Genomic DNA, 20,050 nt, shown 5'->3' on the forward strand with positions numbered 1-20,050 from the left:
TATCGACAGAGATAAAGACAATACAAGCATATTGTGGCTGTTAAAACTAATTATAATAAAATAACAGATAAAAGATTTCCTGCACATTCCATAAGGTAGATTTATAACACAAATTACAAAAAAAAAAAGAAAAAGTACTGTATTGTAGGAGAGGGGATAAGGCACTTGTGGTTGTTAAGCATCACGGTGTATTCATTTAGGTTAATTGTAGGAGCGCTCTGTTTTTTTGTTTTGTTTTGTTTTGTTTTTAATTTGAGCCATTGTGATGGTGCAGAAAGCTTTGTTGCCTGGGGCAACAGTGTACATTGGGACCTGGGCGTTTGTTCTTAGAGCACAAAAAACAGGCTTTTGATTGGGTTTGCTGGTCATCCTTCCTTTCTGCCTCATCACATGAAACCCCTCCCACCATGTATTGACTGTCAGCTGTTTACGGCAATGGATCTGTTTCTTGGAAACGGACAGAGTGAACACACCGGTACGGAACAGCTGACAGCAAAACGTTTGTGTAGGATTTCTTGGCTTATAGTGTTTAGCCAGTGTTCATTTGGCTCAATATTTAATTCCCATTTACACTGATCTGGCAAGAAATGAAGATGTAAATATATTCTCTGGTGGTGTTTCATAGCATTGAAATGAAAAAGCGTACAAACCAGATTCGTTCTCAACAAAAGTCAGAGAGAGCAGTGAGGGAAGCTGTTACTGAAGCTGCAAGTCACAACCCGTTTCCTGTTTCTGGGGAGAAGGCATCTGTGGACGCCACAGCAGCTAAAAGAAAGGAAAAACGGAACAATCTGGATGGAACCCAAACAGTATCTGCATTGTGTCCAAAGGAAGGACGACAAGTTGTTACTAAAGGTAAACTAAATAAATAAATAAATAACCACGGCATCTGTTGTAACCTGTTTTACAGCAAACTGCAGGTGTATACGTCAGATTTAGAGCTAAATCTTTATACCGCTAAGATGCAGTTGCCTAAAATGTCGGTCTGAATGTTTGTTGTATTTAAAAATCGTATTTACAATGATAAAAGAAAGCCTGTTGTTATTATTTCATTTTTTTTTTTGTATTAAAAAGGAACGAGAAGGCATTTTCAGTCTTAATTTTTATATTTAAAAAATTGACACGTTTACTACGTGGTACGTTTCTTTTTGGTGTTACTACATACTTTAGCTTATTATGACTGTTTTGTTTATTTTACAATTGATTACGAATCAAATTACTATTTCTATAAAGGCAATGTTAGGCAAAACTTAACTTACTCGAAAAAATATTTGTTTGCATCTTTTTGTAAACCGAATAGAAATGTTTTCTTGTTAAAAAAACAAACAAACAAACAAAAAAAAAAAACCAGAAGCAACAATGGTTGCATCTGATTACATTTCATTAGTTCATCTTTAAACCACCAAGATTTATGTTTACAAATTCCTGTTTTTTGCCTAGAACAACTAGTGTTAAGATATGCAATGACCTGTTTTATCTGATAAGTAGCTTGCAGTTATTTATGAAATATACTGTATAACGTGTGGGACAGCAAATATAAACTATTGTTATATGTCATGCGTTGTGTAACTGGGATGAGGGATCCCTGATTGTATTCTTGTAATACAATCTGCATCTCAGACTACTTAAAGGTAAAGTAACCTAGGTGACCATGGCATATGTTCAGCAAAACTAGTTATAAATTTAATAAGTATTGACAGGTGCTTCTGTGTCCAATGCTGCATACATTACTGATGTTTCACATGGAGCATGGTTTCAAGAGATGTAACCCTCTGGATTACAGACCTAATCATTGTGGAATCCCATGTATTTCTCAAGAACAAAATAACTGAACAGTTTACATATTTATCAGGTCCTGTTACTACCCCTAACCTTAGTCCTAATCCTAACCCTAACCCTAACCATAGCCCTAACCCTAACCCTAACCTTATGTCACAAAAAGGAACTCCCTAAAGTTAACCTGAGAAACTGACTAAGCATACACAGTATTTACAGTCCTATGAAATGGTAGGTATGATTTGTGTCCAGCCCCTATTTGGGTACTATAATGTATAGAACAAGAGTTGCGTTTCTACAGCCTATGTAGTCATGCAATGACACAAGGGCATATTTTATTTACAGGGTTTACAATCAAACCAATTGTCCCTGCAAAGAAGAGCGATGTTCTGTCAGTTGCCAAAGCCATGCACAGAGAGAAATTTGGAGAGAGAGTGAAAGAACTGTTTGATCCAGAGAGGGATGCTGCACTGATGGCAATACAGACAGGTCCAGTATGCTGACACACAGCAGAAAAACATTAAAATAATTGAAAATGTCGGAGCTATTCTCTCAATCCGGGTTACGCCATACTTCACAGTAGTTTGGTTCAGCACCCCTAACCCTTAATGCATGTCTAGACGTTGTATTTCAGAGTGCATAACTGATAATATTGTGAGTCGGCTGTTATTGCAATATGCACATCCTGAAACAAACGTTTTAGAACAGCTACTAAAGTGTGCTTCTTTAGTGATCATGTTATAATGTCTCAGGGTGCTGGATTGTATGTGATACATCCTGTATATAACATAGCAGACTGGTTCAGTATCTTGAGAATTCTAGGTTTTCAGCTGTTGTACTGTTCTCCAGGACCCTATATAAATGGGTACATCTCCTAGTTAATATTTAAATAAGTACATATATAAATAATAATAATAACTGATATTAACTCACGGTTAAACATTTTACTTTTGTACTAATTTGTTTTGTATCTTAACAGGGTGCTTTATAGAAATACATTGCACATTTCTGTCTGTATATTACTCACTTATATTATAATCCTAACTGGTTATTTTATTCAATTTCCCGATAGCAAACAACATATGTTACTTGCATTGTTTTTTTCTCTGCTGCTTGACGTCTCAGGAAGATGAATGATGGTTCTGTTAAATATTGGTCAAAGAGGACTGTTTCATTTTCACTTAGTTCCTAGATTTATACCTGCACAATAACTTAACTTCACTATGCTGTAGCTGCCTATCGTTATTAATCTGCATAATATGCATGCAATCTAACATAATATGAATTGTTATCAAATATTCATTTATGTAACTACTTTTTTATTACTAATTGTCTATATTTAATCATAAACTGTTACTGAACATTAGTGCATTAACTGAATATTTTTCTAAAAACGTGAACAAACATAATTAGAACATTTGAATCAACTAAAAAATAAGAATTTTTGTATTTTTTTATTTTTACAATTCCGTATTTGACAGGTATTTACATTGGATGGAGATCTCCCGAGTACTCCTGGGATTGCTTCCGAGTTGGAGATGCGTCCAAGTGTTTCTGTGGACACCTACTGAATGAACACAAGAGTTACTCAGGTGTGCTGAATTATTTTACTTAACAATCCACGAACGCAAGGGTCATCAGATTTGGGTTACCACGCTGATGAATCACCATGGACAGTACATACTGCCCATAAAGACCTTTACCATGAATGCGTATATCTGGTCTTTAATCTAGGCATCAGTGTGCGGGTGCCCTGCGCTGCCCTGTCGTGTAAATGCAAAGCCTTCGCCTTCATCCCTTCTCGACCAGAGGAAGCTGGAGAATTCTGGTTAAAGAAAAGACCAGGCTTCGACCCAGCTGCTTGGAGGGCAATGTGCAGATGTAAACATTCTCACGAGGAACACGACCCAACAAATAGCCATGCTTGCAAGAAAAAAGGTCAGTACTGTACGGTTTTGTTGTTAACTTCCTATAATTACCAGCGGCGGACATAGATGTGACAGAAATGATAGGAAATTGAATTGATGAAGATGAGAAATACCGGTAATAACCAGAGGTCCAGGCAGGAGGGTTTTTAGGAAAACAAAATGGTGTATTTTGTTTTTGACCCAGAAATAAGGCAGCATTCTGTTACTGTGCTCCACTCATTGTATGATGATTTGCAATTCCATGTGAGATAGAGAGGGACTTTCCCGATACAGATACAGCATGGATAAGTGCTAACATTATCTGATGTGTGGATACACCGAAGACTCTGTCAAAACATTTGTTTACAAACCAAGTTTATTTCAGTGTTACTTTTTACTTTAGGCCTGAGTGTTTGTAATCATGAAAGAATATGATTACTGCATTGTTTATTACTGCATCTTTAATACACAAATAGTGGAAACAAATTTGGAGAATCCCACCCCAGGCAAGTATTGACCCCTTCGTCTATTTTCCACCATATTCGTTTTGTGGTATCATTTCTGTAACTGACAGCAATGTCAAGTGTCTGTGAGAATACATTTCTGCCAAAGTGCACTAATTTCCTCTGTCAGCAGCAGATGGTGGTGGCTATCATTAACGCACAATAATGTAATAGTATTTTTCTAGTGTGTAAAACTGTTGATTTTATTTGCAATTCATTGCTGTATGTTTGTGAAATTACATTTCTATAGCTTATTATTGAACTTTTTCATATTATCGGCAAATACCAAACATGATATTGAGAATATTTTAAGAAAGTATATGTAAGCATTGATTTATATACAATAAAGTCTGATGTCTCTCTTCACAGGTTGTCGATGTCAACTTTTTGAATCCAGCTTTGTCTGTGCCTCTTGTGACAGGCATTGGGAACAACATGAAACATTTTTTGACACAGAGGACTCCAGAAAGAAATCTGGCCTTCCATACGGTAAGACAGCAGAACAGTCTTAATATCATACTGTACCTATTTTGTAGTGACCATGACAATGACCTCAGGCCTAATATAAATAAGAAGAAAGATGGAATGCACTTAAAAAATGCATGTGCACCTAAAGTTGTTGTTTTTTAATATTTCCCAATGCCCTCTTTCACAAGGTCAGTTTATGTACACATATACCTAATGTTCTTTGCCTTTTCAGGGGAGGCATATTTGCCCTTTGCTGAAATGCCAAACCTGCGAAATGCTGTCTTGACTGGCAGGGAGGGAGATGACTCTGCTTTCAAATCAATTACTGGAAACCTGGAACGGCTGATGCAAGCAAAAGCCTTGCCACCTTCGGTGAACCATACTTCACAATGAACAGAATTTAGATCTTGTATTTAACATTATGTAATCAAAGAAACTACAAAATGATATCGCAAAAGTCTACTGGAAGCTATAACAGTAGTACAGTATTTCGTGTTAGATTTCAAAATGTCACAATTTATCATTTTTGCCCTGTTTTTTGGATAAGTATATAGAAAACTACAAAGCTGCATGTCAAGGCCGAAGCCAGATATGAGGCACGACCCTCGGTTAAAATCATACCAAAAATAATCATTATTCAGGCTATGTTACATGTTGCTTTGCCGCAAAATAAAATGCATTCCATCCCTTGTTGTGTGCATGCATTAATTTCCAAGTCCTGCTGATATCTACAGCCTCTGCTCTTCAAAATCTTACTGTCTTTGCAGACTGCAGCAACACCTCTCAGTTCACACCACCATAGCAGTTAAACGTAGTGGAAAGGGTTTCGAAACAGGCAAGTCGTATTATCGACTTACAAGGTGAGGAAAAGTAATAATGTTGATTAGAAAGAAGTACATATCAGCCTAATAATAAGGCATAATACATCCCCTTTGTAGTCTGGAGTTTAGCTAACCCATTTTATTAATATTCAAATTCAAAACCGCTAGTAGAAGCAGCTTGTAAACTGCAGTTTAGCGGACCCAGTTACTTAACTAGACCCTTAATTTGCTTAATTAGACTTTTTAAAATTGTTTTCAGCTCTTAAGCATTTGCAGATTTCAGGTTAACTGTGATATGCAGACAGGCTGAAAGAGTTGAATCTATTCAGTCTTGAACAAAGAAGACTGCGGCAATCTGATTCAAGCATGCAAAATTGTAAAATGTATTGACAATGTCGACCCAAGGGACTTTTTCGACCTGAAAAAAGAAACAAGGACCAGGGTCATAAATGGAGATTAGATAAAGGGACATTCAGAACAGAAAATAGGAGGCAGATTTTTTACACACAATTGTGGGAGTCTGGCACCAACTCCCCATTAATGCTGTTGGGATCCTTCAAGAAGTTGGTTGATGAGGTTCTGGGATCAATAAGCTACAAACAACCAAATGAGCAAGATGGGCCGAATGGCCTCCTCTCATTTGTAAACTTTCTTATGTTCTTAACCGTTTAAGAGCTGACAACAATTAAAAAGGTCTAATTAAGCAAATTATCAGTTCAATTAAGGGTCTAGTTAAGTAATTTAGAGCTCAGTTTGAATGAAAACCAGCAGACACGGGGTCCCCAGGACCAGGGTTGGGAACCACTGGTGTAGAGGACACAGGTTGTGAATATTATGACATCATTTTAGGTAAGGGTTGCCCCCGAAAGACACAGGAACTTACTATGTGTAAGTGCCTCTGATTATTCATGACTGGCTACGGCCCTGTATGTAATTCAATAAGTTAACGTAACATTATTCAGCAGGTTTCATTCGACATTCTGAAGAAAAATAAGTTCATTATATAGGGTGATGCAAAAAATTTGGCCATAGCTGTATATTTAAATACTAAAATGACTACCTGGTACAGTACTGTGTCTCCCCTCGTTTAAACCAACTAAAGTGGATGATATCTCTACTCATACGCACAATATATAAAACCGCAAAGGGTTCAAGTGCAAAAGCAAAGCCCTAAAACCAACTGAAGTCTGAGTACATGTGCATCTTGTCTTATAAAATAAGAATTGAAATTGTATAATTTTAATGGCCAGCAGAGGGAGCGTGTGAACAGGTAAACATCTTTCAGTACAAGAAGATCAAGAATAATACCCTAACATGGCTATTGTTGGGTGCTGTCAACTTGCTTACATAGAGAAAATCGACAGCTATCCTTAATGTTTTTTTTGTTTTTTTTAATACAATTTTTATACTGTGCATATTAATAGCTATTATTTTTTTGAGTATTTAGTATAGAAAATGTAGCACAGTTTCCTGTGTAGCAAAACACAGAAAACATAATAAATAGATAACAAAAAAAAAAAAAAAAAACATCGTACCGTACCCTCTAATGTCTATTGAATTAGGGATATTATGCCTTTCCTTAAATTAGAATAAATAGATTTCACACTAGGAGAAAGCATGGGAAATGTAATGATGTATGGCAACCCTTTCTTTCCAATGTTGACAAACTCACTCTCTTCCATAATTTTCCTTTAAAGAAACCAAGCATCTTACTCCCTCTCTCTTTCTCTCTCCCTTTCTTTTTTCGCTCTCCTCTCTTCTTATTACTGTTATCTCTCCTCTAATTATTACTGTAACAATTATTTGTTTTTCTGTGGGTACAAGTTGTTTTTCATTGAAGGTTTTCCTTTTTTTTTCTCTAAACATACTGTGGTCCATTTTTGGAGAAAAGCAATATTTTAGTCTTGGACCAGAGAATATTGTTGAACAATGCTTCAGATTCCAGATATCTTGGCAAATTTGAGATGGTTTGTTTCATGAATTGTCTTTCTAAGTAGTTTGCAATGATGTCCTCATGCATACAGCTCTTCTGTGTTCAGGTGCTTTGTACAGTTCGTTCATGTACTATTATGCCTAATGCCTCTAAGTGCTTGGTTATTAATCTTGAATTAATCCTGAATTTCTTTAGCTGCTCGGACGATTCTGTACCCTTAATTTTCTTTGGCGGTCCACTTCTTTCGTGTTTCGGTTGAATTTGCTCTTTGGTACTTCTTGATTATTGTTCTGATTGTGGACTTTGGTATTTCTATGATACTGTTCTGTATCCATTTCCTTTGTTACAGCTTGCTGCATGCTTTTCTCAAATGTGAATCTAACTCCATTGTCTTGACCATCATCTACTGTGTTACCAAAACGATCCTCTTCAACAGATGGAAATACTTACCTCTTTTCCTGGCTATTGACATTATAATGCAGCTTAGTTACTGTGTAATGGTTTATAATCAATTAATATTTATTTTTAATTATTTCTAATACATTTTTACAGATTTTTTTACGTAACAGTGCTCATACTTTTGTCTACTTTTGTTTGTGGTAAGTGCTTTTGTTTTTTTGTTTTTTTTTAAATAAAGATTGTTAAACTAACAGAAATAGTGTATTTGTGTCATATTAATTAGTGGCCAATGTTCACTAAACTATTGTATTTAACATGTTTTCTTTAATGATCCTCTATTAAGTGTAGGATGCCAATATGTTTGTCTGTGACTGTATCTGTATGAGGCATCATAAACACACCTTGATACCATACAGAAACCTACAAGTTTATGAGCGAAGCAGAAGCTATCAGTTCAGCCCCTGCTATAAAGACTGTGGTATCGCTGTGTTTGTTTTCATTTAAATATGTACGTTTTTATTATTCATCAAGCTGTAACTGTGCTAATAGGTCAGGTGAAACCTCAGTCATATTAAACATCTAGTTTCTGTGGGTGTTCACAATGACACAATGTACTGTGCTTATTATTTACGGGACTGAAACCCTTTATCATTACTGTGCAGTACTGTATTAAAAGCTCTTTATTATTTACTGCCTGGTCATTAGACCTTTAAATCATAAAATAAAACAAACTATTTCACTTGTACTTTGTTGTCTGTTTTTTTCATTGCACCTGCTCTTCACCTGCTCTACAGCTGGACACTAATTACCACTTTGCCACATGGACACAAGAAAATCAATTAGTGATTAACAGGGCCGGATCTAGCCTTGTAGTTTGACTAGTTCACTAAATTCTTCAAGATACACAAAAGGTTCCATGTGACCCCATCTCAACAAATTTATAACGTACAGTAGGCAGAAAGGAAATGTTTTTTGGGAGGGCAGCATTCTTTCCCTGTACTCACTGAAAAATAAATACATAAATTAATTAATACATAAACACATTGCCATGAGATTTACAATCTGAATTTTATTTTTAAATAATAATAAAATATTGTACATATAATCACATATATAAACATTTAATTTCTTTCATTACAAACATATATGTCAATCTTCATGTTTTAATAGTTTCACAAATCGATGGATTGTGCGATGTAGTGTGTCCAATAAATAACTAATATTGCTTCTGTTCAAATCTAGTAAAACAAAAACAAGTTTAGTTTTTTTTGGTTTGTTTTTTATTATAGTGTTTAAATCAATATAATATGTAAATGTTGTTAGCAGCAAACTAGGTTAGTAACACTAAAATCGAAATTTAAAAAAATCAGAACATTTTAAGCAGGGAAAGTTTTTCTTCAAATATTCCTAACAGTAAACTTCACGTTTGTTTTACACATTTGAATTCACGCTTGACTACAAAGTTTCTAATCCGCTAATAGCGTACTATGGTGTTTTTTTGTAACTTTACTAGACTGCTTCATTTAAATATCAGGTTCATGTATTGAGAAAGCAGTTTCACTTTACTTGCTAATTTACAAAAAACATAAATAATACCTTAAGTTTGAATGATTAGTCTGTGCCTTGCCAGAGGCTCGCTTGGCAGCCATTCTGGGTTTCTTTATAACCGTAGAAGATCAGCTAGCCAACCAGAAATGATAGGGGTGGGACACAAACACATTTTAAAATGTTTCTGTGCAAATGCTAGACTTCCGCAATTCAGTTTGCAGAAATTTGAGTGGCTCTTTAAAACTGTAAAACAGTAAATCTGGTAATTATGGCCTTCAAAAAGTATAACACCTTAGTCGGTGAAAGTGGGGATGCAATCGAATTGTGTGAGTTGTAAGTATGAAAATGCTGCAGGAACACTCACATTGTTGAGAAGCACTTTGACCTTCATTTGTGTACTTTTTTTTCCAATATTTTTTTCTTTCATAACCCCAATACACTGTACAAAGTAAATAACTCTGGTACTGATGTGGAAACTGTGATGGAGTGAGCATACAAGATGTGTCATGTATTCCCTACAATATTGTCAATATACCTCATACACAAGTAGATACATCTTTACACCTTACAAACAGAACTTGTTTTATGAAACATCAAAAACAACAATAGGAAAAAAGACACAAGCAGCATTAGTCAACATGTTGACAATTTTGTAATTGGTGACCATTACATTCAAAATGGTGACTAGTAATGTGTGGTTCAGTTTGAGTTAGACAGTTTTAAGAAAATATTGGGTCAGATGGAATGCCATTGGCAAAAATAAATAAATAATAAAATACTGTATCCCTGATGGTTTGTAATATTGTCTTTGTGATTAATTTACACAGCTGTAATTTTTCTTTTTAAAATGTATTTTAAGCTGATGAATGGCACTTGCTTCCTATTTCAAGGAAGCAAAGCTAATGTTGGTGTGGAAGGCTGACACATATGTAACTATAAGCAAGTATGAACCATGGTAGGATCCTAATAATACGTTATAATGGTTAATCTTTTACTTGTATTACATTGACACAGTCATCCGTCATCAATGTTATTGATTTGATGGTTCCAAAGGGCTTCATTGACTGAAACTCCCATGTCATAAAAACTTGAGTCAGTCTAAAGGACAGCCTTCTGTCAGAAATAGAGAAGAAGTGCCACCATTTGAAGGTGTGTGGACTTGTTCCACACAGTCATCCTTTGTAAAGCCTGAGATACACTACACTTTAACATTTTCATGATGAAGGCCATTATTTTCCTTGGAGTGTATTTTATTGGAATTTCACTTGCTGCTTTACTTAGTGAAAAAGGTAAGTACAATTTTTGACGATACAGATAATAAGTGTGCATACAAAATTGGTGAGAAAAACCAGGGTAAAAAATAGGCAGAGTTCTGTCTGCTGTGTTCTGTCTGCTGTGTTGGTTAACTCCTGTGATCATATATAAATATAAATGAATATAGTATGTAAAGTACAGTATATAAAGTAGTATATAAAGTTGCTCATGCCGCCATCATTTGCGATATCTCACATCTGTATTTGTTTATGTATTAGAATTGTGTTTAACTTTATTTAAATATTACTGCATGTACCATTATTGTTTTATAGTTGTGGATGATGTATTATTTTCAGTTATTTATTCAATTGTTATAATATAAAACAACCAAATACATGAAAGAATAGGCTAATAATGGAACCCATAGCTTTCTCTTTCAAATAGTCATTGTTTTCCAGAAATTGAAAGAAGTTTTTCCTTTTTCTGCATTTCTCTTATTTCAAGCTGTGATGATCAAACTGGACAAGCATTTTTATAACTAGCTAGTTAAATGATCGTCATAAATACAACGAAATGATCAATCATGCAATCAATGCAATCATATAAATGTAAATATGTTAAAACCATACTGTGACAGAGCAGAGCACAGCCCTGTATAGATTGGCAGGGATGGGGTTAAATTATCCTACCTGCCTGGGTTTATTGTGTTCAGGTGGGTGGGGTTGATTGGAGTAATTAACGGTCAATCAGCACTCAACCACCTGACATAAGGAGTCCTCGGCTTTCAATTAGGGAGAGGAGGGAGCTGAGGAAGCAAGCTAATGGTTGTGCTTGCTCGTTTTTGATTTGCTGGTTTTTGTTTTGGAAAAAGAAAAACACACTGTTTGCACAGACATTTATTAAAAGAGATCCCTGGTAAAAGGATGCTAACATTCTGTGTGGACCTTTTTATAAAACAGACCCAAAGAGAGTGAGAGAGAGAACTCAGTACACTAACTCTTCCCATGAGGTGAAGCCATCCAAACTTTAAAAACTGAAAAACCATCTTCTTTTATTTTGTTAATTTTTAGCTCCTTGGTTAGCAGTTCTATTAGGTTTAAGATTTTTTGAAAGCTAATAAACTGTAAAAAGGAACTTTCTAGAAACTCAATACTGCCTGAAGTGGTTTCTTTCGGTAGCGCACCCCACACTCCCTCAGTCTGTGACACATACTAATAAGCTGAATATTCAAAGAATAATTTAACAGCCAAATATATTTTGTAATTGGTCTTCCATTTACATACACACACACACACACACATGCTGTGCCTAGTTATAAAATACAGAATAATGGACTCTCTAGTCTAGAATACTTTGTGCAATAATCCATAACTAAAAGAATATAGAAAATTAGTTTTTATCATTGACATGTTTGACATTGGTAAAGACTACTTTGGCAAAATATCATACTAATTAGAACTACTCAGCTCCTGACATTGATTTTTTTTTCTGTCAGATTGCAGTCTCTCCCCAGACGCAGGTACTGGATCTCAAAATCGAATCCAATTTCATTATGACAAAATAAAAAACTTATGCCAGCCATTCATCTACAAAGGAGAGGGGGGAAATGCAAATCGTTTTGCCAAGGAGAAAGAATGCATGAAGAACTGTTCTGCCACACCTGATCTTCTTTATCCCGATGACCGTAAGTATAGTCTGACTCAAGTGAATAAAGTGTTGTTGAAAAGTTTGATTTTATTTATGGCTTGCAACCATACTGCTTTGAAGTGATACTTGTCGAATAATGATCCAATTGGAAATAACAATAGAGAATCACCTAGAACACACATGATAGCATATTAAACAGATTTGTAAACATTAGGAACATGTCAATCCTTTAGCGTATTGATTGTTTAACATCAGATGTCTGACCAGCAGGTGAGCCTTAATTCTTTCAACACCAGGCCATGCAAGAAGTTATGTTGGTGGCTCTGCAACAGGTACTGTCTTCTGTGACACAGGACTTAACATACAATACACTCCTGTTGTTAAAGAGGTGTCCTCCCATTACTTTTGTTTTAAATCACACCAAAACTGCACTACTAAGGACTTTATTCTATTTCTTATTTGGTATAGTGGATATTTTATCATACTGTATACCGGTATAAGTTTTCTTTTGACGTACACTTTCAACAATTTTAATTCATCAAGAGTTAATATATAAAATAAAAAAAGAAAACAACACTAACAGTTCCCTTTCAATTAGAAGATGGCCACCAAATATAGTTTATGGGATATATGCTTGCCTATTGGTAGGTGTCACTGAGCTCTTACTATCAAAGCTGCCGATAGACCCCCCCCCTTCCCTCAGTGACCTCCTCGGTCCTGCCTACTGAGGGAATAAAACCGTCATGGAAGGATCGACCTCTTTTCGCTTCTCAGGTAAGACCACCTGTGTTGCATTGTGCCCTTTTTATTACTGAAAAGCACTGTGTTGAGCTTGCTGCTAGTTCCCTTGCTCTTCCTGCTGAAAGCTGGCTTGCCACTTTCACAGAATCAGTAGCTCCTAAATCATAGCCCTTTTCTGTTTCTAATACTGTACCTTCAGCACCTGCTCGCTTGCGTTGCAGGCTGCTTTGTCTTTACTGTCTGTCATCTGTGAGTCGACTGCCTGTGCAGTATTAATTTTAAAGGAGTGAGTGTGTGTCTTTCACCATTTTTTACTTGGTAGAGCGCTGTTACTCCACCAGGGCTAGGCTTGCCTTGTCCCCTTGTTGAGTTAGTCCACCAGCTGCCTTCAGGTTGCCGGTCAGGGCCTTGTTGTTTTGATTGTGCTGTGCATCCTTGCGCTGGGTTGTGCAGATCACTAGCTGCAGCGTGGCTGCTTACAGCTTGAACCAGCCATGTATTCCTCACCAGGGCCAGCCCAGTTGCTGAGTTGAAAAATCTCTTGCCGGCTGCGTTGGCCCACCACCACGTGCATGCTTGGTCCATGCTACTTCGGTACTACAGTGCTCATGGTGCTCATTGACAAACAGTACCCGATATAGGCAGTGCGGCGACGCTTCACAGTACTCGGTGCACGCGGTACTCTGTGCGCACGGTGTCTGGCGCTGCACGGGACCCAGCGATGACTGGTAGGGCTGGGTTTCATGACTGCAAGGCCTGTGGGACTAACATCCCGCAGGAAGACATACCCTGTGTGCTTGGTGCTTAGGCGCCAAACACACCACTGCAAGGCTCCTGCAGCATCTACAAGGCTCCTGTAGCACCTGCATGGCTTTTCAGCCCCGAGTGCTCGCCAGTCGCCCGGAGAGAGTTACACAGGGCCGTTCTTCACCCCCCGTATTAAGTCCTTCCCAGCCATGCCTCTGATGCAGTCACTGAGCCCCTCTGGGGGGGATTCCTTGTTTGCAGGCGACTGTGTCCACCCGCAGCCGCTCCTCGTCGCCTATGGCGAAACGGGTGAAGAAGTCTCGGCAGGCGAGGGACGTTATGGACATGAAAGCCCAGATTGCTCATAGAGGCAGCAGGCCCCGGTGGCTCCGGCTGTGGCCCCGCTTGAGGCTCCGCCCTCGCCGCCAGTGCCACTGAGGGTCGCTGTACTGCCCCCTGATCTCCCTGTGGGAGAACAGGGCGAGCAGGAACACTGAGCGCTATGTTCCGATGAGGACGCCCTTTCCATCGCGGCCTCATGGGGGGGAGTCCGTCTTCCCAGCGGAGATGGAGGTTGAGGCGGAGCCCGAGTTCCTGACCAAAGCAGTCCTTAGTTCCGAGGTGTCCTTGGTTACTAGTGCGCCACGTCGCTCTGTTTTTCGGCCGCATGACGTTGCTCCTTGGCCTCAGCCCTTACCCGCCTTCCCTGACATGTGAAGGAGGTGGGACCGCCCAGCCACAGCGCCTAGACAGTTGAGGCACGCTTCTCAACTGGCTTTGTTGGAAGAGGCGGAGAAGCTGGGCCTGGTGGGGTTTCCCCCTGTAGACTCCACCATTGCAGCCTTGGTGAAGGCTCCACTGGTAGGTGTTCTGCCCAAGGACCCTATGTGCCCGAACCTGCAATGCAGGATTACAGAGACATATGTCTGTAGGGCACACGTAGCAAATGCTCAGAGTACTCATTTGGCAAATACATCCAGTATGCTGGTCGTATACATGGATGGTATATTGTATGACACCCTGCTCCCAGAGCCGGTGGCCATGGAGTTGCGCTTGCTGTTGCACACAGATCTCTGGCCTGCAGGGGCAGGCCCTGGGCTGGAGCCTGGCTGGCCTAGTGGTCACACATAGTTAGCTGTGGCTGTTGCAGGCACAGGCGCCTGATACGGATAAGGCTGCGCTTTTTGAAGCGCCTCTATCGCCAGGCCATATCTTCGGTCCAGCAGTGTAGGAGATCCTGCAGCGGTCTCTCCAAGAACACGAGGCGTCTAGGCAGGTGGCCTCGTTGCTCCCTCCCCCTGGTCCAGTGCGGGGTAGATCATTTGGGAAGGGTTCAGGTAGGCCTATCGGCAGCTTTGATGGTAAGAGCTCGTGAGACCCAACAATAGGCAGGCGTATATCCCATAAACAATGTTTGGTGGCCAGGGAACCAGGTTTACTGTAGGTAAACTAACGTTACTGACTTCAAAATGTGTCATAGTTTATTTAATATTGTAGTATTTATCTAAGAATAACATTACTCACTCATTGAATTAATCTTGTTCAGTAAACACAGTATAAAAAACCTGAGGCTCTGAGACTGTTACTATTACCAGACTTGGAGTACCCTAGGCCAATCTTCAACCTTGGTGCCAGCCTTGACCTTGGTCTCTGGTGTCTGGTTTTGGCTGTACTAGGTTTCAGGACTACAAGGACAGGGCATTTTAAACTGTTCATGTGTAATTTCTCATGCTTCAGTATAGCTAAATGTGTTTTATTGTTTCTGCAAAACAAACAGTTAACGTTTAATTTGTACAATGTTTTATTCTCAGAATAGTGTTTACATATACAGGATTTTTCTCATCCTTTTTTTAAATAAAGTTTGCAAAATCCAGCCATGCCTATCCTTACATGAATGTTTTCTGCTCTTTTTAGGAAAAACGTTGTGCGACATGCCATCAGTGACAGGCAGCTGCTATGGTAGGATTCTTATGTGGTACTTTAACAGCACGGCTTCAACCTGCAGAACCTTCATTTACAGCGGCTGCCACGGGAATGCAAACAGATTTTCCACAAGGGTGGAATGCTTGGAGTTCTGCAGAGGTAAACATCAACACTAGTTTCTGATTGGACAACACTGGTAGAAGAAAAAGAGTTTTGGATGATGTTACTCTCCCTGTAAATACATAGCTTACATTGCTGAATGATTTTATGCAGTTGCTATTTAAAAAAAACATCACATCACAGAATTCATGAATATTAATCAGTGTTATAATTTTAGTTTGTAAAATGCAATGTATGTATTCAGATAAAATAATTTTACTTGAAGTTGCAGCCTTAGAATTGTTCAAGCCAAAGCTGCTTGCATGCACACTATGAAAATAGCATTTCCTTTTTTTTTAAAAAAAGTTTTACAGTATGGTTTTCATTTTTAAAAAATGTAATCTGGTGACAGTTTTGTATTAGAACCTTTTACATAGCACATACATGTTAAAATTATGTCACAACCTTGGCTAGAAGATTAAAAAGAATAGATGTGTTTCTTGATTTGTGCTTCAGTTCTGTGCACCTGGGTTTTGGTGAGCCTTATTAGACGGGGTCATGGTAGTTGCACATTACTGCCTTGGTCACCTTGCTTTTTGAATAGCTATGTGTTGCATAAACTCCCGTGCCTGTTCTACACCAGGTACCTTTACCCTGCAAATCACAAGTGGCCCATGCGAGTGCCAATAAAATATCTACATATTTGTCCCAAACATACATGCAGTTGGACTAATGTATTTTAATGTTTTTTTGTATACTGCTCACCTTAACATAAGCTTAACACTTAGCATTACTAAAATGAGATTACAGCCCTGTTTGACTAAGGCTGGGCTAGTTGTGCAGCTTGCGGAAAAGCTTAATAATTTACTAGACAGGTGTAATAAAGAAGCAGGGTCACCTTTCAGTGAACTACCTTGTAACTGGGAGGTGTGGGTTCATTGTATTAAGCAGCAGACACAGAAATTGCTCTTGACATGCTATACACGTGCACAGGTTTTATTGACGGCACAGAATTCAGCTGTAGTTACAAGGTGCCGCCACTAGGGTGCCATGGTTTTGACCTTACTGTAAATACATCATCGAGTGTTTCCTACAAACCTGATTGAACCTCAACTGCTCTTATATTCAATCCCTTTAAAGATTTGTAAAAAAAATCACACTGCAGTCTGCATGTTCAAAACATTTCCTCATGTCTTTATAACTCCTATTTTTGGAGAAAAGTCACAAGTTACAAAGCTGAGAGAAAAATAACTTGCAAAAGCTAAAAGATATTGAATTATGTCAGTTTTTGTTTCTAGCATGAAGTGTAACTATTATAAATAGCCCCCCTGCATGCAAGCCAATTATAACTGATATTTTTCTTTAGGAAAATCTGTTAGAGCAATTGGAAATCAGGCAGTGGAAGAAAACCCTGAAGAATCTGCAGTAGATGAAGGTAAAATGGACAGCTTTTTATTACAGATTTTATTTATGGCAATGATTCTTACATAAAGCAAAGGTGGATAGTATTGCTTTGAAGAGATGTTAATCGATGGTTTAAAATCAACTTTTGTACAGTGTATTTGCTTTAGGAATAGTATTAGTGTCTCTATACTGCATATTGTATGAGAACATTATTTAATTGATTTTGTATAAATTATTATTGAAATTTTGTAAAAATAAATAAATGAATAAATGTCAGACCGAGTGTTGGATCTAGGTTGGTTTGTAGGTCACATGGCCTCATTGCAGCTGGACCATTGTAGAGGGTTTGAGTTTCAATACATAAAGAGATTAGGTAGCAGGCAGCAGTTGGAGCAGCATTCCATCTGTAGCTGGTATTGTAAACTTCCATTTGAAATATCTGCGTATTTCAAATTGAAGTATGCAAGTCAAGCAAAGGAACCAAAAGGGTCACAGTGTTTATAGGGAATTTCTGTAATATATTGTGTACAAATATGGGTCCCTTTATTAATTGATCATGAACTGTGATGGTGCCGCATGGGACACTTACTGTGTTATTGCATCCTAATCCTAGATAATACATCTGACAGCTTTGTTTGTCTAGAAACCATACAAAGTGTTTACCTGAAGTGAGAACCTTACTGGTTCATTATGTCTTTTGTTAATATAATCTATGGATTTGTGGAAGCATGCGATTAAACCACACCCTTGTTACCTAACCTTAATGATTTATTTTGATGTTTTGATTTCAGGTCTAATAGTGGGGATTGTGGGAGGCTGCATATTTGTCGTTGCAGTTGTTGCTGCAATTGTCGTTTTTGTCACCCAAAGGTGAGAAAGGGAACTACTGTATCTAACTACCTGTGTGTAGAGAGAAGGTATTTTGGCAAGTGTTACTGCCCACTTGTTAAGGGAACTTGAACAAACTGGTTCTGTAATAAAACAAAGAAAAACCATTTCTGTTGTTTGGGTCCTTCCATTACTCAAGGTGCTTCCACTTTTGTGCAAAACAAATTTGATTTCTGACTGTACAACCTTCTTTTTGTTCTATAAAACTGATTTTAGTATTCACTTTTCTTATGGAGATACAGTATTGCCATCTGTTACTTGTAATCTTTTAGAATTAGAATTTGTCTCACACCTCCACAAATATCATATAAACATACCCCCTATTTGACAACATTTATGAAGAAACATATCATGAGCTATTGAAGTTGCATTGACTATGCATGTACGGGGCAGCATGAAATATGTTTGGGTTGTCCTGTGGTCCAGGTGCTCCAGGTTTTAGATACCAGTGTGCATATTTTTTCCAAACTTCCCAGTAAAAAAATAAATAAATAAATAAATGCCAGAGTTGTGCAGATTGTGATGTGTGACTATTTTGTTTGTTGTGTTTAACCAGCTACCGAAACTGGACGAATCTGTGAACGTGAAGATAATGTACTGTATGTGATGCTCTCTCTCTCCATTAATGCCCTGTGTTTGTCTTTAGGAAGAGCCACAGTAAAAGAAGAAGCACTGAAGTAGAGATGAAGTGAAAAGAAAAACAACAGCAAAAATACACGTTGGATCAGGAATCAAAGTGCATTTTCAGTAAAAAATAAATAAATAAATAAATAAATAAATAAATAAAATGAATGCTGTACATAACGGGCAAGATTCTCAAGATTCTCAAATTGTTATAAACAGCACAATGTATTTTCTTCTGGTGAAAACGTCAATTACAAATCCATGTGTCATTGTCTATTTCTGATTATAATAATGTGATAATTAGTAATGTGAGAATCTATCCTAATGTTTTTGATTGTTTGAGAAGATTATTTACTGTAAAGGCTTTCAATAAAATACGTTTTATACAAACCATCAATACGACAAGTGGTGTCCTGTTATATAATGTTTATTACATGACAGTAGCTGTTATTTAATTGGCATAAATATTGGACTTCCTGTAGGTGTGCGGTCTTTTGTAGGTTTTTCACTCTACACTGCACATTGTGCATAAATCAAAATACAGGCCTCACAATCTTTTTATCATTGTGTCATTGTATTCTCCTTCGCTTGCTCTGTGCTAGCACCAAAATTCTACCCTTCATGTGAGCTAGTTAATCCACAACATGTACTGTAGATGTACCCCATGCCACTTTATACCTACTTAAAAAACGATTTCCTGAATAAGATAGCCCTACTTTTATGACTCTGCTAGTACTTGTAGCAGAAGAAAAACATCTAGTTGTAAGAGCAGTGTTTAAGTGTTGTGCCAGTCAGTGAAAATATATTCTTGAAAAATGAAGAAAACAACTAGATTTACAGAATTTGTATTTTTTATTTATTTTTTTACAATGTAGTCATTGTGTGCATGGCTGGATTAAAGGACGTGGGGCCTGACGCTAACCCATATTTTGGGGGCCCTGTGCTTATTATGCCGAATGGTGCATATTTGTTTATCAGGCCCTGCATTGGGGACAGAGAGTGCGAGTGGAGTGAGCTAGCTGTATAAGGAGCGAGGGAATGGACATTTCCAGCCCGCTCTTTCACAGCACTGAGAAGAACTGAGCGCGATTTTATTTTTCTTAAATACATGTTCGGCCATGGAGTTTGCACAGAAAATTAAAAAAAAACAAAGGTGACAAATACAGATGCAGTCATTTTACAGTATTTTTCATCATGCCTGTGCATGGTAACCATTCATTTTCCAGTTTCAAACCAAAAGCACTTTTATGTCTAATTTGCATATAGGTTAATCTGGCCTGATGGTGTTCCAATATAATTTTACTGTAGGTTTAAGATTTAAGAATTAAATGGAAGTGCCTTCCAATGAATTGCATACATGATAATTGA

The 20,050-nt window shown here is 37.7% G+C and overlaps 1 protein-coding gene across 3 annotated transcripts; it reads left to right on the forward strand.

The window, feature by feature from the left end:
- Positions 1 to 437: 437 nt before the first annotated feature.
- On the forward strand, positions 438 to 19,055 carry LOC121301691 (protein FAM221B-like). 3 transcript variants are annotated; one of them, XM_041231274.1, is made up of 8 exons: positions 438 to 855; positions 2,122 to 2,265; positions 3,258 to 3,368; positions 12,105 to 12,293; positions 15,659 to 15,826; positions 17,133 to 17,201; positions 17,962 to 18,040; positions 18,705 to 19,054. In XM_041231274.1, the coding sequence occupies exons 1-8, from the start codon at positions 633 to 635 to the stop codon at positions 18,748 to 18,750; spliced, it is 1,029 nt and encodes a 342-aa protein (XP_041087208.1). In that variant the 5' UTR covers positions 438 to 632; the 3' UTR covers positions 18,751 to 19,054. The 3 variants fall into 3 exon arrangements, with proteins under 3 accessions (XP_041087208.1, XP_041087224.1, XP_041087215.1); XM_041231290.1 differs by lacking the exon at positions 2,122 to 2,265 and having other exon boundaries at positions 18,705 to 19,055; XM_041231281.1 differs by lacking the exons at positions 12,105 to 12,293; positions 15,659 to 15,826; positions 17,133 to 17,201; positions 17,962 to 18,040; positions 18,705 to 19,054 and adding exons at positions 3,511 to 3,714; positions 4,556 to 4,675; positions 4,887 to 5,341.
- The last annotated feature ends 995 nt before the right edge of the window (positions 19,056 to 20,050 follow it).

Source organism: Polyodon spathula, chromosome 2 (genome assembly GCF_017654505.1).
Source record: "Polyodon spathula isolate WHYD16114869_AA chromosome 2, ASM1765450v1, whole genome shotgun sequence".
Classification (NCBI taxonomy): Eukaryota; Metazoa; Chordata; class Actinopteri; order Acipenseriformes; family Polyodontidae; genus Polyodon; species Polyodon spathula.

Coding starts and splice junctions, on each gene's coding strand:
- LOC121301691 (XM_041231274.1), top strand. CDS start 633: ATGAAAAAGCGTACAAACCAGATTCGTTCTCAACAAAAGTCAGAGAGA. Junction 856..2,121: donor ACGACAAGTTGTTACTAAAG/GTAAACTAAATA, acceptor TTTTATTTACAG/GGTTTACAATCAAACCAATT. Junction 18,041..18,704: donor GTCGTTTTTGTCACCCAAAG/GTGAGAAAGGGA, acceptor GTTTGTCTTTAG/GAAGAGCCACAGTAAAAGAA.